A 19,362-nucleotide genomic window follows, 5' to 3' on the forward strand; every position below is an offset into this window, starting at 1 on the left:
TCCTCCCCCCAGAGCAGAGCCAGGAGCGGAAGGGTAGAGTCAAGCAGCCAACGCAGCTGGTCTATGTGCTGCAGAAGAATATGGCCGTCCTCCAAAGTCACCTCATAGGACAAAGGTCCAGAGACCTTGCAGACCACAGCTGGTACCCAGAGATGACCAGGCCCGTAGTTCCAAGTCCAAACCGGAGTACCTACTTGAAGACTCCTCAGTGCCCGAGGCTGCGACACCTGAGAAACCACCCAGTCAGGGTGCAGTCTGTCTAACTTAGTGATAAGCCAGGACTTCCGGTGGTTTAAGTGTCGGTGATGGCGGCTACTTTGTAGCCGTCCTCCTGGAAAAGCGTGAGAACCGCGGAGAACAGCAGGCACCAGCTGTTCCGCGGCTCAAAACCTCCCTCCCGGGTGAAGGGGGGGAGGGGAGTATCACCTGAATAGAGGTAGAGCCTCTTAAACCCCCCAGGAATTTTTTCCCTGGGGGGTGAAAAGAGAGCTCCCTCAGAGTTCAGGTTGTCTCCGCCTCCCATCTGTCTTTGTTCCTCTGGGAACAAAGCAAAACGCTGCTTCCACCTCCGTGCTTAAAGGAACTGGGTGAGTTATTTTTAAAAGCGGACAGAGCTGGATAAAGGATTTGATTTATTGGATGTTATCTGGACTTTAGTTTGAAAGGCTGACCTTTCTTTTTTTTCTTTGTTTTTTTTGTGTGGAGAGTGAAAGTAAAATGGCGATTTGAAAGTGTTTTTTTTTTCTCTTTCCGGAAAAAAGTGAGTGAAATGGAATGTTATGGACTACATGGTTTTCTTTTAAACTTTTTCTGAAGGTGGATTTGTGTTTTGGAATGATTTTTTAAACTCTCCTTTGTTTTTTATTTCTTTTTCTCTTTCTGAGGATTTTTTTTATTGTTTTTTTTAAGAAGGAAGAAAGAAGAAATAAGATTTTTTCTTTTTTTAAAATGGCTTCAAAGAGGCAAGCAGCTTCTACAGTACCCAAGATGGCTTCTTCTCCTGCGATCCTACCAGCACAACAACCTAAAGTTACACCACCACCTTCTCCTCCTTTGCCAGCAATAACGGTACAAGATATGAAAGACATAATGGGAAGTGCTGTGTCTCAAATTAGAGGGGAAATGAAGAACCTTTTAGAGCAGAATAACACTATTCTGAGGCAAGACATAGTTATGGCTTTAACAGGACTTGCTTCTGTGGTTGAGAAGTTAGATTCTAGAGTGGAAGAGGTGGCAGACAAGGTGGAAATTTTGGAAGACAAATTTGAAGGTATGGAAAAAAGATGGAAATTTCACAAGATGATATTGTTATGTCTCAGTACAGAGAGATGGAACATGCTTTAAGAATCAGGGGTCTGAAAGAAGATATGCAGCAAGATCTGAGAGAGATTGTGGTAAATGACTTTGATGTTATTTTGAATAGAGAGAAAGAAGAAATATTCAGAGAAGTTGAAAAAATTTATAGAGTTAACTCCTGGGTTGCAAAGCAAAAAAATTTACCAAGAGATGTGGTGATTTATTTTGCAAAGAGATCTCTGTGTAATGAAATCATACAAGCTTTTTATAATAAGAGGTTCCAGATTGCTGCTCAAGATGTCATCATTTTAAAGGAGATCCCATCTAAAATTCTAAGAAAGAGAAAAGAGTTTGCTTTTTTAGCTAATGAACTTAAAAAAAGATTGATGCCATTCAGATGGGAGATTCCGATGGGTATGGTTGTGAGCCATGCGGGGACACGTTATAGACTTAATACAGTTTCTAAAGCAAAGGAGTTTTACAACTCGGTCCTGGGAGCAGGCTCACCACCACCTACGATGCAGAAAGTTTTGGATGGTAAAGAGGTGGAACAGCAGTCTGAAGGAGTAGGAGTGATGGTTGCTGGAAAGTTACAGGCAGAGTGGTCGCAACAAACAGAGATCAAAGAGCAAAGAATGACTCGTGCAGCACATAGACGCAAGGAAAAGGAACAACAGAAGAAGGAAGTTAAAGAATCTCTTCAAGAAATTGTTTTGCTGCCTGTGGGAGGAGCAAGACCCAAGAGTTCTGCAGTACATTCTTCAATGGCAGATCTTCAAGCAGTCTTCTCCAGGCTTCTGATTAAGGGAGATGGTAAAGCTCCTGACTTGGAATGCTAATGGCCTTAATTCTCCCCAAAAGAGAAAGAAAATCGTTCATTATTTAAAGCAACATAATAATGATATTATTTGCTTGCAGGAAACACATATTATATCTAAAGATCAAAAATATTTAGTTAATGCTTGTTTGGGATCTCATTTTGTATCTTCTGCTCCTGGGAAAAAAGGGGGAGTAGTTATTTATGTTAAGCAAAATCTATCAGCCTGTTTGGTAGAATCTGATCTTCAAGGGAGATATGTTATGATTGAAGTTGGTTTGTATGGTAAGAAAGTACTTATAGTGGGACTGTACGCGCCAGATCAACAACAGGAACAATTTTATAGATTGTTACACCAAAAATTAACCTTGTTGGATTACAGATCTGTTATACTAATGGGAGACTGGAATGGTGTTTTAGATACACAAAGAGACAAAAAAGGATCTTCTATTTCTTTTAAACAGGCTAAATTACCTAAAGCTTTTTTTGATCTGAAAGAGGACTGGGAGCTGCGAGATTATTGGCATGAACACAATCAGGAGGAGAGAGATTTCACTTTCTTTTCAGATAGACATCAATCTTTTTCAACAATTGATTTTTTCTTGATTACAACTGACTTATATTTTAGGGTAAAGAATGTTAAAATTTTTCCTAGGACATTGACGGATCATAGTCCAGTTTGGATGGAATTGGTCGATGAAAAAGAAGAGAGGAGATCGTGGAGGATGAATGAAATTTTATTCAGACAAGAAAAGAATGTTCAAAAATTAAAGGAGCATTTAAAGGATTATTTTGTTTTAAATATGCATAAGGGAACTTCAATGTCAATGGTCTGGGATGCAGGCAAAGCCTTCATGCGAGGGATTTTGATACAAATGAATAATGTTCATAGACAGAAGCAGATTCAGAAACGCAAGGAATTGGAAGATGAGATTAAATTAAAAGAAAAAACTTTGATTTTAAATCCTACAGATGAGAAGGTTAAAGAATCTATAAAACTGCTTAAATCACAATTTAATATGTTGATGGCTGATCAAACTGCAACTAATTTATTGTATATGAAACAAAATACATTTTGCAATGCTAATAAACCAGGGAGATGGTTGGCTTACCAACTGAGAAAGAAACAGAGACAGAGAATTATAGATAAAATAAATTATAATGGTAAACTGGTATACCAGAAGGAGTTGATTAAGAAATCTTTTTTAGATTATTATCAAAAATTATATAAGAGTACTAAAGTACAGGTTTTAGATATAGATAATTATCTAAATGAAGCCAACTTCCCTAAATTAACAGAAGATCAGAAACAAGAAATTAATATTTTGATTACTAGTGAGGAAATTGAGACGGTGATTAAAGAATTAAAATTAGGTAAAGCACCGGGTACGGATGGCTTGACATCTATTTATTATAAAACTTTGGTACAAGAGATGATTCAACCTTTAAGTGAGCTCTTTAATAACATATTACAGGGTTTAGAGATCCCTCTGTCATGGGGTATAGCTTTTATATCTCTAACTCCAAAAGAAGATCAAGACCTTACTTTACCAAAGAATTATAGACCCATATCTCTCTTAAATGTAGATATAAGATTTTTGCAAAAATCTTAGCTAATAGGCTTATGAGGGTTTTGCATCATGTTATATATACAGACCAAACAGGTTTTATAACTGGAAGGTATATGAAGAATAATGTCAGACAAATTATTAATTTATTAGAATATTTAGATAAAAATAATCAAGTTTCTGCAGGATTGATATTTTTAGATGCTGAAAAAGCTTTTGACCAATTGAATTGGCAATTTATGTTAAGACTAATTGAGAAAATGAATTTTGGAGAAAATTTTTTACAAGCTCTTGGTGTTATTTACCAAAAACAAACGGCACAACATATAGTTAATGGGGGTTTGTCAGAGGTGTTTACAATAGAAAAGGGGACTAGACAGGGTTGTCCATTGTCACCGTTGCTGTTTGTTTTAACTTTGGAAATATTGCTGATTAAAATTCGAGAATCACAGCAAATAAAAGGGATAGAAGTTAATAAAGAAGAATATAAATTAAGGGCCTTCGCGGATGACTTGGTGGTTACCTTATCCCAACCTACTTATTCTGTAATAGAACTACTACAATTGATACATCAATATGGACGGGTTTCGGGTTTTAAAATTAATAATAATAAGACTAAAATATTGCCCAAAAATATGACTAATCTGGATAAGCAGATTTTGGTTAACCTGACAGATTTTGAGGTTGTTAATAAGGTGACATACTTGGGGGTTATTTTATCTGTTTTTAATGCAAAATTGTATAAAAATAATTATGAAAGGTTGTGGGTCAATATACAAAGAGATTTGAAAAATTGGGAGAAGTTGCAATTATCTCTTTTGGGAAGAATTGCGGCGATTAAAATGAATGTTTTGTCAAAGTTTCTTTTTTTATTTCAAATGATACCTATTTTAAAGAATGAGGTTAATTTAGATGAATGGCAGAAAGGTATTAATAAATTTATTTGGGCAGGGAAAAAACCAAGAGTAAAACTTAAAATTCTACAAGATATTCGCGAGAGAGGTGGACTCAAGGTACCGAATTTGAAATTGTATTATGAGGCTGTGGTTTTAACATTAATAAGTGATTGGGTTAATTTAACAAATGTAGAAATACTCCTGTTGGAGGGTTGGGATTTACTTTTTGGATGGCATGCCTATCTAATTTTTAATAAAAAGGTCGATAGGGTTTTTAAATCTCATATTATAAGGATTTCTTTCCTTCGGGTTTGCAGGAAATATTATAGAAGTGATTTTAAAATTCCATTATGGGCTATACCATGGCATGCAATAGAAGGGATAAGGAGAGGAGTTAAGATGGATAGTGTTTCTTACGCACAATTACTTAGATGGGATGATAAAAATTGGCAGTTAAAATCTTTGGAAGATTTAACACAAGAAAATATTATTTACTCATGGTTTCAGTATAGACAAATAGTGGATAAGTGGAAGATAGATCGCAATGTGGGTTTGCTTAAAGAAGATGAAAACTTGTTAAAACAAATAAAAGATCAAAGACGAACTCACATTAAGACAATTTATGGGGTGTTAGTAGAATTGGATTCAAAAGCAGAATTAGTCAAAGAATGTATGATTAAATGGGCACAAAATTTTGGTGACCCAGTTCTACTAGATACCTGGGAAATTATTTGGGTGAGGAATGTCAAATTTACACAAGCCCAAAACTTAAGGGAGAATTTTTACAAAATGTTTTATAGATGGCACCTTGATCCACAAAAAATGTCTCGCATGTATCCTGACTTACAGCCTAAATGTTGGAGATGCGGATGTTTGGATGCTACTTACTATCATATCTGGTGGTCGTGTAAAAATATAAAAGCTTTTTGGATTAAGATATGGTGGAATATTCAAAGAATTTTTAGAAGGAGGGTAAAATTTACCCCACAATTGTTCTTGTTAGGTATTGTTACCGATTGTGATACTAAGGAGGTTATATTGATGTTAAATTTAATTACAGCCGCAAGGTTGTTAGTAGGGCAATGTTGGAAGAAGGAATCTTTGCCTACTTTGCAAGAGTGGTTTTTTAAAGTTTCTTATTTGGCGGAAATGGCAAAGATTTTGGCTTTTTTGAAGGATCAATCACAAGAGAAGTATTTTGTGGTATGGAAAAAAATTATTTATTTATTTATTTATTTATGAGACTTATATACCGCTTTAAGTGCAAGCACTCTCTAAGCGGTGTACACCAGTAAGCAATGTATATATATATATATATATATTTACATTGCCCCCAACAATCTGGGTCCTCATTTTACCTACCCCGGAAGGATGGAAGGCTGAGTCAACCTTGAGCCGGTGAGATTTGAACCGCTGACCTGCTGAACACAGTCAGCTAAAGTGGCCTGCAGTACTGCACTCTAACTGCTGCGCCACCTCAGCTCTTTTTGATAGATTTTATACAAGATTTTATACAATATAAGTTGGATATAAAATAATATTATTTAGTTTTTCAATAACTTATATTTAAAATTTAAAATATTTTATAGACTTTATTCTTTTTTATTTTTATTTTTTATTTTTATTATATTTTCTTTTATCTTTTTCTTTTTTCTTTTTTTTAATTCTTTTTTCTTTAAAGCATTTTTCTTTTGGTATTTATGTTTTTCTATATATATATTATTGTTAATTATTTTATAATTTGTTCAATTAATGTATTTAGATTTATTCATGGTTTATATCTTTTTTAAGATTTTTTGAAGAAATTTCAATTAAGTCTGTATTCAGCTCTGAGAAGGTTGGGGGAGGGAATGGGAGGGTTGGGGAGGTTTGGGAAAGGGTTGTTTTGTTTTTGTAAAATTTTAAAAAATTTTCAATAACTTAGTGATAAGCCGGCGACCCCAGCGAAGTTCAGCAGGGCTCTTCCCTGTGGTTGTGCAAGGTGTGTTGGGATGTGCAAGAAGAAAGTCTGCTAACCTGTGATGCCAGTTACCGTAAGTCAGTTTCTTAAGGGCATCCTTGATGGTGCGCACCATACGCTCAGCCATTCCGTTGGTGGATGGGTGGAAAGGAGCCAAAGTTGCATGGCAGATCAGATTGGCCTGAAGAAAAGCCTGGAACTCAGGAGAGGTAAATTGAGGACAGTTATCTGAAACCAGAACATCTGGAAGGCCATGAGCTGCAAAAATTCCTCTCAACACCTGGATAGTCTTCGCAGTAGTAGTGGAGGATACAGGAACAACCTCTAGCCACTTGGAATGGCTATCAACAACAACCAGGAAGAATTGCCCCTGAAAGGGCCCAGCATAATCTATATGTACCCTAGACCATGGGCTTTGAGTTTCCTCCCACCTGTGAACTGGGGCCTGAGACACTTCAGGCCGGGACTGTTGGCACACATGGCACCCGTGTACCTGGGCCTCGATTGTTTTGTCAAGGCCAGGCCACCACAAATGGCTGCGCACAAGCTCTTTCGTCTTGACTATCCCAGGGTGTCCCTCATGCAGAGAGATTAAGATTCTAGACCTCAATGAGGCTGGGATTACTACCCTACTAACCCATAACAAGCATCCCTTGAAAGTGGACAACTCATGCCTCTTTTGCCAGAAACTTTGGAACTCAGAATCCGGGTACGTGTCAGGCCATCCTGACAACACCCATGTCAGCATGCATGTAAGCATGTGATCAGTGGCAGTTTCTGCAGCCACATCCCTAGCATTGAGGGGAGACTCAGGCAGCTCGTGAATGGACAGAATATTAACGGCTGGAGCAGGATCAGGTTCCAAGGTTGGCAGGAGTAATCTACTCAGGCCATCTGCATGACCCATTTCCTTTCCAAGTTTGTGAATTAACATGTAGTCATATGCTGACAGGAAGATGGACCAACGCAGCATACGAGGAGACAGGATATGTGGGGTTTGTTTGGTAGTGGTAAACAACCCCAACAAAGGCTTATGGTCAGTGTAGGCCGTGAAGTGGCGGCCGTATATGAAATCATGAAACTTCTTAATGCCAGCCATGATAGCCAAAGCCTCCCTCCCAATTTGAGCATAATTACGCTCTGCAGAAGACAGGGTCCTAGAATAATACGCCACAGGGACCTGTGTCCCATCAGCCTTCAGGTGGCTAAGTACAGCTCCCACCCCATATGGAAATGCATCACAGGCAATGCAAACAGGTAGCTGCTCATTGAAGTGAGATAGCACTGCATTGGAAGTAAGCAAGGCTTTAACCTCATTGAAACTTTTTTCATGGACTTTAGTCCACTGCCAACAGGCTTGTTTGTCCAAGAGCCTGTGCAAAGGTTCAGCTATTGCAGCTTTATGTAGCAGAAAAGCATGGTAAAAGTTTAATAACCCCCCAAAAGCTTGTTGTTCGCCCTTAGACTTAGGGCTTGGGGCCTGCTGAATAGCTTTCAATTTAGCTTCAGAAGGGTGAATGCCTTGAACATCTATCCTGAATTCCAAAAAGTCAGTAGAATTGACTCCAATCTTACACCTGTCTTCTTTAGCTTAAGGCCTGCTCTTCTAAAATGAAGTAAGACAGCCCTTAATCTCTCTGCCAAGTTTTGAGATGATTCTCCAGCAATGAGGACATCATCAAAATATGGGCAGACTCCAGGAATACGCCGCAGTGTGTTCTCCATAACACTTTGGAATATGCCAGGGGCTACATTCACCCCAAATTGCAGTCTCTTTACTTTAAAAGCTCCTCTATGAGTTACAATTTTCTGAGCCTCAGCAGCTGCCTCATCAACAGGCAACTATTGATAGGCCTGTGCCAGGTCAAGCTTCGCAAAAATGCACCCTCCCCTTGAGAGAGGCCAGGTAATGGCTTACTACAGGTATTGGATAAGCGTGCTGTTGCAGTGCCTTATTCAGTGTGCACTTGTAGTCTGCACATATACGTATGTCCCCATTAGCCTTTAGAGGTGTTACTATGGGGGTTTCCCATGGACTAGAATCTACAGGTTGTAAGATGCCCTGCTGGAGCAATTTGTCTAGTTCAGCATCACTCTTGCTCTTGAGAGCAAAAGGTACCCTCCTGGGCTTAACCCTGATGGGCGTTATGGAAGGATCTAATCATAATGAAACTGGAGGCCCCTTGTAGGTTCCAAGCTCAGAGCTAAACACATCTGCAAATTCCTTACAGATTTCTGTCAGGCTCCATGTTTGCAAATTGTGCAGCCCTGTAACCTGGATTCCCAGAGCCTCGAACCAATCGAGTCCAATAAGACTCGTGCGTTCACCCCCAATAACCAACACATCTAAGGGACCTTCAAAATCCTTGTACTGTACCTTAAGGGTGGCCTCCACCTTAACACACACCTTAGAATTCTGAAAGTCTGTGAGTATTACATTGGATGGCCTGAGTTTATCTCGAAGGCCACTGCTGCTGCAAATTTTCCTAAATGTGTTGAGGGAAATAATGGAGAGAGCGGACCCAGTGTCCAATTCCATTGATAAGGAAAGGAACCCCTTGTAACCTTACTTTAAGGGACAGTTTCTTCTTAAGGGGTTTATGTGTGGCTATCCTTAAAATATTTCTGCGTGTTGCATAGAAACCCACCCTATTTTGGCTGGGGACCCTGGTACCTTTCAGATGCAATTCTTCTCTAGGTTGTACCTTCTAACGACCCAAACAGACGGGTGCGATGTGGCCTTGCTTGCCGCATGCTCTGAAAATGGTGGAACGGAACTGGCAGTCATCTTGTTTGTGGCGTCCTCCACACCCGAAGCATTGAAGAACTGTTGGGGCCTTTTCTGTGCATTCCTTCTGTCTCCTTCTAGCTGCCTGGTGAAGCTTATCCACCTCCTCTTCAGGATCTTCCTCCGAATCTTCTCGCACGTTTTCCTGATGGACAGTGACTGTCTCTGGAGAGCTTCTGGTGGGCCGCAGATTCTTTACTGCCCTGCCTGCTGCTTCCTCTGCTGTAACCTCTCGCAGAGCATCTTGGAAAGAGACATCTTCTTTAGCAAAGATCTTCTGCTGTAAGTCTCTGTTCCTTAACCCGCATATAAAATGGTCGCGCAGCCTTTCTTCCAAGTCTTTAAACTCACACAGTCTGGCTGCTCACCTCAAGGCCGCAATAAGGTCCTTAGCAAATTCACCTGCCCTCTGTTCCCTTTGTTCAAAAGTGTGCCTCCAAACAATGATGGACAACTTAGGCTGGAAATGCTCTTTCAAAAGTTTCTTTAAGTCAGTATACGTTACTGACTCCAGGGAAGCAGGGACCACCAGATTTTCTGCAATCTCAAAGGCTTCCTGCCTGCAGACACATAGCAGGGTTGCAGCCTTCAATCCATCTTCTCTGATCTGGTTTACCCTGAAATAATTCTCCACCCTCACAATGTAGGATTCCCATCTCTCCAGGTGTGAGACATCGAACTCAGATAAACAGCTGATCTTCGCCATTCTGACTTGCACTTCACCACTCGCTTCTCTTAGGGAAGGGGTCTTTTAGCCGAACTGACCCTCCAGCGACACTGTACTAGCAGGCTGGGACTCTGACTTTAACGCCGTCTTCCCTCTTCAGGACTTCTTTAGGTGAGCCTTTACAGCAGTGGTTCTCAACCTGTGGGTAGGGACTCCATTTGGGGTCAAACGACCATTTCACGTCAAACAACACAGTCCGTCATTTTTTTCCCCTTTTCCTTAGCTGTGCTACTCCCTTTTATTCTGTTGGCTTTTGAAAGCCAATAGAATAGACTCTCTTGAATAGAGTCTAATTCTATTGGCTTTCAAAAGCCAATAGGAATTGTCCAGACTGTCTCTGCCCTGCTGAGCCCGCCAAAAGTCCCATTCTGCAAACGGTGCTGCACCAGTTGAGTAGTCCTTGACTTACGACCGGTTGAGTAGTCCTCGACTTATGATCGGTTGGGGGTCGTGGCATTAAAAAGGTTGAGAACCACTGCTTTACAGCCTTCTTCTGTTAAGCTTGTAAAGAATTCCATTCTCGTCACCAGTGTTAAGTCCTTGCATTAATGGCGAATGATGAAGACACATCTTTCCTTGAATAACTCTTTATTTCATTTTCCAGCCAGAACTCCAACAACAAGCAAAGGCACGCAGGCCTCCTTTTATACACCCAAATCCCCGGACACAATGGCAACAGAAAACAGACACTTTTCCCGCCTTGCATATGTACACAAAGCCAGCACCACTCAGTCTGGTCCCGGGCAGCTTCTGCAAAACCCGGGATCATTGCAACGTCCATTTGCAGGCTCAGGACACAACAATATGCATGTTTATTCTGAAGAAACTTTAATGGGGAAGTGTAATGCATAGGATTGCAGCCAAATAATTAAAAAAAAACTTACATGACATTTTCTGCAGTTCTTGATTAAAATCTTCTGCCCTTCTGCCAACACTTTATCTCCATAGATGCATTTTGCTAAAAAAAACAAACCAGACATTACTATTTAGTCCTAAGAGTAAAATTGTACACTTTAATAGAAACAATATTGCTTAAGTAAATATGATGTCGTCACTTTGCTTTCAGTAGCAGTCAGCGTTAATTGCTCTCATTTATTTTGACTGCAATAGTAAATTCATTACAAACACTATTATTTTGAAACATTTTACCACTCACAATGACAAACTAGCTACTTAGTGATCTGAAGTAAAAGCAGATCTGGAACAGATATTGAATTCGATTCATTAACAGAATTGCTCATGGCAGTGACATTCTGTAGGATCAAGTACATTTGTGTTAAAAATGCTCGTATGAAAGAATTAAATAAAAATGTGAAAAATGGGCCATCATGTAGAAATAACTAAGCAGAATGCTGAGCAATGGGTCCTAATATATGGATTAGACTAGCCCCATATACTAAAGAAGAAACTTCAGAACTATTTGCAGTTAAACAGAAGCAACTTCCATAGACATAGCCATAGACCTGTGTCACCCACTACCAGAAAAACAAAGTTATATATGGATGTATGGAGTATCCAAAAAGAGAGTCTACCATATAAACAGTAAGTCTTTAAATTCCTCCCTGGGAAGAGAAAAAATTCCACCAATTTCAGCAAGGCTGACTGCCAAGTAAGTAGGTTTAGCATTATCTGCCGAATGGGTCACTTTTTTAAAATGAGTAATTGAAATAAGTTATCTAAACTTGACTTTTATAGGCTGCTGGTTGCAAAAATATCCATTATTTATAACCATTTAGGATAAAGTTCTGCTTTATGTGCAGGCCTCTAATTCCAGGTATCTGTTAACAGGAGGATCTTTAAAGGCAGGGGTCCCCAACCTGTGGGCCAAGGCCTGGTACTGCTGGCCACCGGGCCACGGGACAGGCTGGCCAGTGCATGCACGTGTGTATGCACACCCCTCACCTGTGCTAGTGGCACGGCCACAGGGCAAAAAAATGGGCTGGCCGCTGCACCTTAAGGGCATGAAAATGGGCCACCACTGCGCCTAGGGATGCAAAAATGGGCCGCTGCCACATCGCGAGGCACAAAAATGGGCTGCTGCCATGCTGCAAAGTATAAAAATGGATGCCATCGCACTGCAGAGTGTGGAAATGGGCTACCTCCATGCTGCAGGGTACAAAAACAGGGCGCCACCACATGAGACAGCAGTTCTGGTCTTGCATAGTCTGCACCCATTGCGCTCGTTGTGAGTTGGTACTCTGTTGTTCCCACTTCCTTAGTGCCTGATAAGCAGGCAGTAACTCTATGTGGCAATTAATTAGTGCTCATCCAATAGCCAAGCCTCCTTTCAGTAACTGGCCACCCTTGGTGGCATCCTGGGCAATGGCCTACGCCCCAGCAAGGTCGAATGTGTGATTGTTGCTGGTTACTGAAGGAGGCTTGGCTGTCGGATGAGCACTCAATTAATCACCACATAGAGTTACTATCTCATGCAACAGCAAAGAATCACGACCAGCAAAGGGGAGAAATCGATTCATACAGGAGCCAATGATTGGAGGTGGGGTGCCACACTCACAACAGGGGGGGTGGCCACAGGACAGAAGGCACTGGGTGACCATCCTATAACAATGTGTATCCAGATACATCCAAAGCAGGCAAAGAGAGCAACAAGAGAGGCAATGATCCCCGAGCTTACAAGTATACAGACGGATGCGAAATTATTAGAAGCAATATGGTCAACTGGGGTGGGTAGACTGGTAATGCATTCTATGAGCAGAGCGCACAAACTGCCGGTCTTATAAGCAGGCATTCGAACCTCTGGCATTCCACTCTGATGACGTCGGCAGTTAGCCGATGAAAGCTAAGTTTATCAAACAGATGTTAGTTTATTCAACAGTTGTTTTTTATATTTATCCCGGTGTTTGACTATTTTTCTCAACATTATACCCGGGATTTGCATTTTTAGTATAATTAGAGTCAATATACACATACATGCACAAACACACACTTTTCTACATTATTACAGTCATGTAAATCAACCAAGTACTGATTTGAATTTGAGACTGAAGCATAATATAAATTGATTCAAACATCTGAAGTCAGGGCAGAAAGATTACATTCAAATTAAGCTGGTAAAAGATTTTATCATGGGCTTTAATGGAAAAAGATCAATATGCTTGTAGCTACATTTGTTTTCTTTTCTTTTTTTCATGGATGAAAGTAGCAATAAAAATTACAATATTAGGAGCAGAATAAAATAAAAAAGAGATTAGCCCAGCAAATACTTAACTGGATACCATCAAAGGTTCTATACAATTAATTCTGAAACATTTTCCCTGCACTTCTTCTAAAATACAGACTGTTGATATGAAGAAAGCTAACACAGCAACCTCCCACTTGGCTAAATGCTTACTAATGCAAAAAATATCTGACACCCATTGAAAAATAAACATTTTCAAAAATTCTTTAAAAGGTAGGTTCTCAGAATGTGCTGCTTGCTTGCTTTTTTGAACTGGTAAGTTTGTTGCCATAGATCATTGTCTTTTTCTGTATTTTTTTTAAAAGAAGTCTGCTTTGTGTAATACAATGATATAAAGAAGCAATTTACATTATGCAAACTAGTCTATCAAAAAGCATCCTCACATAATTAGTTGATGTTGTTATTGTTCAGTCGCTAAGTCCTTTCTGACTCTGCAACCCCATGGACCATAGCACGCCAGCCCCCCGTCTTCCATTGTCTCCCACAGTTTGCCCAAATTCATGTTCATTGTGTAGATGACAATGTCTAACAATCTCATTCTCTACACCCCTTTCTCCGTTTGCCTTCAAACTTTCCCAACATTAGGTTCTTTTCCAATGAGTCTTCTCTTCTAATTTGGTGACCAAGATATTTGAGCTTCCTTGTAAATAGACCGATTCATAATTAAGACTCACTCAAAACAAATAAGCAGCAGAAAGAAACAAAAGGAGAGCATATGATAAGAAGGCATGAACTTGAAAACAATAAAAGATAAGAAATAGTAGACAGAATTAATCTGAGGGACTCTATCCCACTCATTTTTTTCCTTCCTTTCAAATGAACCTGTCTAAACCTATTCTACTAGGGCACAGGCAAAAAAAAAAAAAAAAGAACAGGCAGTGTTTTCATAGGTAACAAAACTCATGTGGGTCTGACAAACCCTTTCATGCAACTCATCTGCTCTTTACATTAGTTATACGAGGAAGCCATCTTTAAAACTCCCCAAGTCTCTCTCCAGTCTTCTAATCTCTCTGAGCCACTTTGAAGGTACCTTATTCAATTAGACACCATGCATTGATTCAAAGGTTCAATTTAAAGGTGTGATTCTTGCCTTCAAGACAAATCATCCTTCCCTAACATAAAAGAGAAAGGGGTTGCTTGAGCATTTACTCTGTTTGCATAATTTAAATTGTGTGAATATATGTGAGAATTCACTTCATAAAGTAAGTAATAGGACTGCAAACAGAAAAAAGAACACCTAAACACTTACAAATCCTACACTGCCATTGTTTTAACTCTCATTATAAGAACAGGTGTATATTTTAAAAACTAATATGCTTAATCCTCACCTTACCCCCATCTGATACCACCAAACCAAATGATACTAATTTGTGCAACCTTCAGAACATTACAAAACTACAACATACAAACAGCACAAATGAGCTAATGCTAAAACAACCTGTAAAATAACTATAGATTTAAAGCAACATCCTGGAATAGGACTTAATACATATTCATTGATCATAATTTAAAACAAGTGTTAATCTAGAAGTGTCAGATAAATAAGAATGGGATAGAGCAATCTGACCCTTCACTAGCCCATTAATCAAATAAAAACATCCCTGAAACTTTTTTAAAGGCCACCACATTTTCTCAGGGATGAAGACAGCTGATTCTATAGCAGTGAAGCTAAGTCTCTAAAGGCTTGGAACTTGACATCATGATCCTGGAGCCAAGGACCAAGAACAGCTTGTCCACAGAAATAAGGGGAGAGTGATACTGTGGAGAACTGTAAACATAAACACTGGCAATAGACTTGGAAAAGGAGTCAATGAAAAACTCTATGATGTAGTAAAACTTGAAAATAACATAGAACAGTTTTTCACCCTTAGCAGCTGTAAACTGTGTGGACTTCAACTCCCATAATTCCTTAGTTAGCATGCTGGCTAGGGAATTGTGGGAGTTGAAGTCCACCCAACTTACAGCTTTCAAGGTTGAGAAACACTAACATACAGTAAAATATTCAGAACAGCCCAAGCAGCACTATTTTTGACTCAGATCAATGGTATAGAGAGGAACCAGGAACACCTAACAGAACATTATAAAATAATATGATACACTCAAGACATGATCAACAATGTTACATATCCTTCTGTCAATAATTTCCAGATCCTAGAAAAGACATGTCAAACTCGCGACATCACATGACATATGTATCGGACCTTTTTTGCCATTGCCGGCAATGGAGTGGGCGCGGCTCTGGTATGATGAAACCGGCCCGCGGCCCGGCAGTTTGACACCCCTGTCCTAGAAGTATTCATCAAGTAAACATTAGGAACCCAAATCACAAAATCATTAAATAGGTAGTGATCCACTGATCCTCAATCAAGTCTCCAAGGCTACAGGAAGAGGAAACTGAGGCACTCCAGGGGTCTTGAAGAAAAATTGGGAGAAGACTCTGCAAAGAATAAAAAATGCATGTGACCTGAAACTTGACAATTCAGTTTAAAGTGGTAGGAGAACTTCCAAAAGGAAATCCTAGTAAGGCCTTCTACCATTGGTGAATATGCTTTGCTATGAAGAGCCACAAAAAAAAAAAAAAACCACAGATGTGAATATCATTAGAATAACAATGATACTGAAAATTCTGGTCATGAATCAGGACATCTATGGGTGGAATAAAAAAAAAATCTCCCTTTTTATAATCCTGTAATCCCTTAATTCAGGGTAGAGTCGGAGTGACTAGATGCAGCTGAGCATTTACTGGCAGGATGCCCTTCCTGACACATAGTTTGCAGCAAATTTGTGTATGTGTGTGTACCCTAAGAGAGAAACATCAGTCTCTACCTAGGATTGAACATTCAATCTTCCAAGTGGGAGGCAAGAGTCTTCACCATTGGGCTACCACACCGCTCATCTATGGGAAGAATATAAAAAATAAATAATATATATCCTTACGATAGGAACTGAATTTCACAATGCAGTACTACAAAAGAATGAGAATATAAAGGGATTTACACCAATCATGTGCATTGCCTCTGATGTCCAAGGATCATAAACTAAACAATAGAATGTCTAGAGAACAAATGAAAGAAAGTGACTTCTCAGTTGACCAGTCTGCTCCAAATCATGATTGATATAGATCAAAGAGGCCATTACAAGACAAATAGAGACTCAATTGTGAGAGGACAATTCTGTCACAAGGGATAAAAGAAACAAAGAAACAAGCTAGTGTAATTTGAGCACAAGGAAGAATCCAAAGAGAATTTCTTCAGCAAGGGATGAATAGAGGATATTTTTTTAAAAACCTAGTAATTAAACAATGTTTCACGAATTGATAATACAGGGCAGCAAAAGGGGTCAAAAATAATAAAGAAAAGAGGAGAAGCAATCGATAGGAAGAAGTATAAAGATTGCCCTTCACAATTTATCAAATGTCATCTTCCAAGATAGGAGTAAATTCAGTGGTGGGTTTCAAATATGTGAACAACCGGTTCTCTGTGTGGTTGCCACTTCCAGAAATCCATTCTGGACCTGGGCAACAAAAAATTAGCTACCGGTTCTGCCGAATTGGTGTGAACTGGCTGAATCCCACCATTGAGTAAATTCCAATGTTGTACACAAGAAGAAAAAGATAGAGGGGAAAAAAGGGGAGAAACAAGAAGAAAAGAGAACTACAGATTTTATAGGAAATGTTCATCTTCTCCTTAATTACCTCTGTTAGATTCTTAAAGGCTCCCCATATACTCTCTACAATTGCTAAGGTTTATATCACAGCATGCTTGCAACAAAAAGCAATATTCTGTAATCATTTTTATCATCACCTGCTTTACAACCTCAGTTTATCTCATATGATTGGATCTTTTAAAAAATCATTACAAAATATATACTACTGTCCTGTGTACTATCTGGGCACAATATGCTACCCAAAATGTTGTTTTGTTTTTCCATTCTATTTGGAAATACAACTGATAATTATTCAACTGGTCTATATAATTATAGGAACTAGAAGAAATACAGGGCCAGATGTTTAACAATGAGAACCATAAATCCATGCTACACAAAATGAATAGGACTCACAACAGCCAATGGGAATCTGCCTGACTTGTGCCCATGAAGGATAACTAGCTGCTGGACGCATATAGAACCGGGCAGATGTTCTATCAAAGTATATATAATGTGTTGGCAATAAATATCTGTATGTTAAAATAATGTGTTTATTGCAAATGTATCACAAACCTCCATCCCCAAATATATAAGATTCAAGGTTGTTAATCTGATGTGTATGTAGAACGGGTAAGTATGTTCATTTTCTAATATGAGAGTTTATATTCCAGAGTTCAGAACAAACCAGAAAGAAACCCTGTAAACAGTCAGATTGTGCTGCAAAGAAATCAGTCTATATTATCACAATGTATAGTGTTAATGACTAGCACTGTGTGCACAAAATGACATTTGTGTTGGAAAAAATTGGTTTTGATTTAGGGAGTTGTGTGAACCAATTACAATTATGTAAACCTGGTTCATTCAATAAACTACGATTAAAGCAAGCAATGATTTAGTTTGTTGTGTGATACTAGTCATTAAGCGGAGTTCTATTTTCCTATCAGTTTTCACTACAAAGTCACAAAGCATATTTTTCTTCTATGCTTTCTGCTATATTAACAATCTAAATATAATATCTATCAATGTAGCACTTTAGTGTCTCTTGCTGAGATTATAGAAATTATCTTGCAAACTCTTCTATTATTAGATTCTCTCAAGGAGTAAATAATTTTATTGTTGAATAGGAGAGCTCTGCAGGAGAGGAAATATACCTTGAGTTCAGGATACAGACACTTAACCATTGTTTAGAAACCTTAAAAAATTACCAAAGTATTTAAAATACTATAAGTTATAAACTATTACAGCAAATCCTGAGATTTCCTAAAACCAGCTGCTCAAGATAGTTCTTGAGATATGTAGATGCATTGGTCTAAACTTTCAGAGGAGAATGACAGAACTTGATTCCACTGGAATTATTTGGAATTGAATTTAAAATTGTACAAAGAGTAATGGTATATTCTGCTTCTCTGTAAGTATTATTGTTTATCTTGGATAATGATTTTGGAAAAATGAATAAGCTCCTTTACCTCCTTCTTGGGATGTCTATAATAAATATATAGTATAAGATTTATTCTCCAACTGTTTGATTTATTTCTGGTATTCATTTACAATTTGATGTTACTAACTTTCTACAGTTTCTGAAAAGAAACAGGGACACCTCACATACAAAACTTTCTCTGGCATATTCTGTTTTTTATGTAAACGTACCAAAATATACTTTTTCATGTAAGCTTGTGTAATATAGTCTTTCTTATACAGTTAACTATAATATATGGCCTTTTAAAGATACCATATCATCTTACCATTGTCTGGCAAGTCAGTATAGAATCTACTTTAAATATATGATTACAAAAGCAAAACACAGGTTGGTGTTACCAGATCATAAGAATTTTCCCTAAAACCCCTTAATTAATATTTCTAGTCTATATTAATAAGGCTACAAATTGGGGGGACCGTAAGTTTTAGTCCCACCTTAGTTTCCATATACAGTGGTACCTCGGTATTCATCGTTCATTGGTTCCAGGAGGAATGATGAGTACAAAAATGATGAGTATCAAACAATTTTTTCCCATAAAGAAAGGATGTAAATGAGTCACAAGGCAGCTGACACCAACAAGTGTGGCTGGTGTCAATTTCTGGTTTGGTGTCAACAAGTGTGGTTGGTGATCACAAGCTCAGGTGGTGATTACCAAACAAATGATGAGTACCAGGACAAAATTTTCATGTCAGAATGGGTCAAGTATCAAGTTGATGAGTTTCGAAGCAGTTGAGTACCAAGATACAACTGTATATAAGAGTGGAGGGAGGCAGATTTATACACATATATACATATACATGAATGAATACACTTCTAGAACAGAAAGAGGAGAGATCTGTACTTACATTTGCATACTTTGCAACACTGGCCAGTTATATGGACTGGAAGGCCATCAGAAGAACAATTCAATAGCGGGCAGGCCATTCGTCGGCATTCCACCACTCCATTCTAAACCAAAAGCAGATAAATGCAATAGTGAATGTATGAAA

General features: G+C 38.7%; 1 protein-coding gene across 1 annotated transcript in view; it reads right to left on the reverse strand.

Moving 5' to 3' along the window:
• NELL1 (neural EGFL like 1) overlaps nt 1-19,362 on the reverse strand; it is a 390,246-nt gene that overhangs the window by 132,691 nt on the left and 238,193 nt on the right. Inside the window, exons 9-10 of the mRNA XM_039335359.1 lie at nt 19,219-19,321; nt 10,937-11,010 (exon numbers count right to left, since the gene is read on the reverse strand). Coding sequence (XP_039191293.1) covers nt 10,937-11,010; nt 19,219-19,321 — 177 coding nt within the window. The remainder of the gene's footprint in view (nt 1-10,936; nt 11,011-19,218; nt 19,322-19,362) is intronic.

The sequence above is a fragment of the Crotalus tigris genome, unplaced genomic scaffold, assembly GCF_016545835.1.
Source record: "Crotalus tigris isolate CLP2741 ecotype Arizona unplaced genomic scaffold, ASM1654583v1 scf7180000017640.1540244, whole genome shotgun sequence".
NCBI classification, from domain to species: Eukaryota; Metazoa; Chordata; class Lepidosauria; order Squamata; family Viperidae; genus Crotalus; species Crotalus tigris.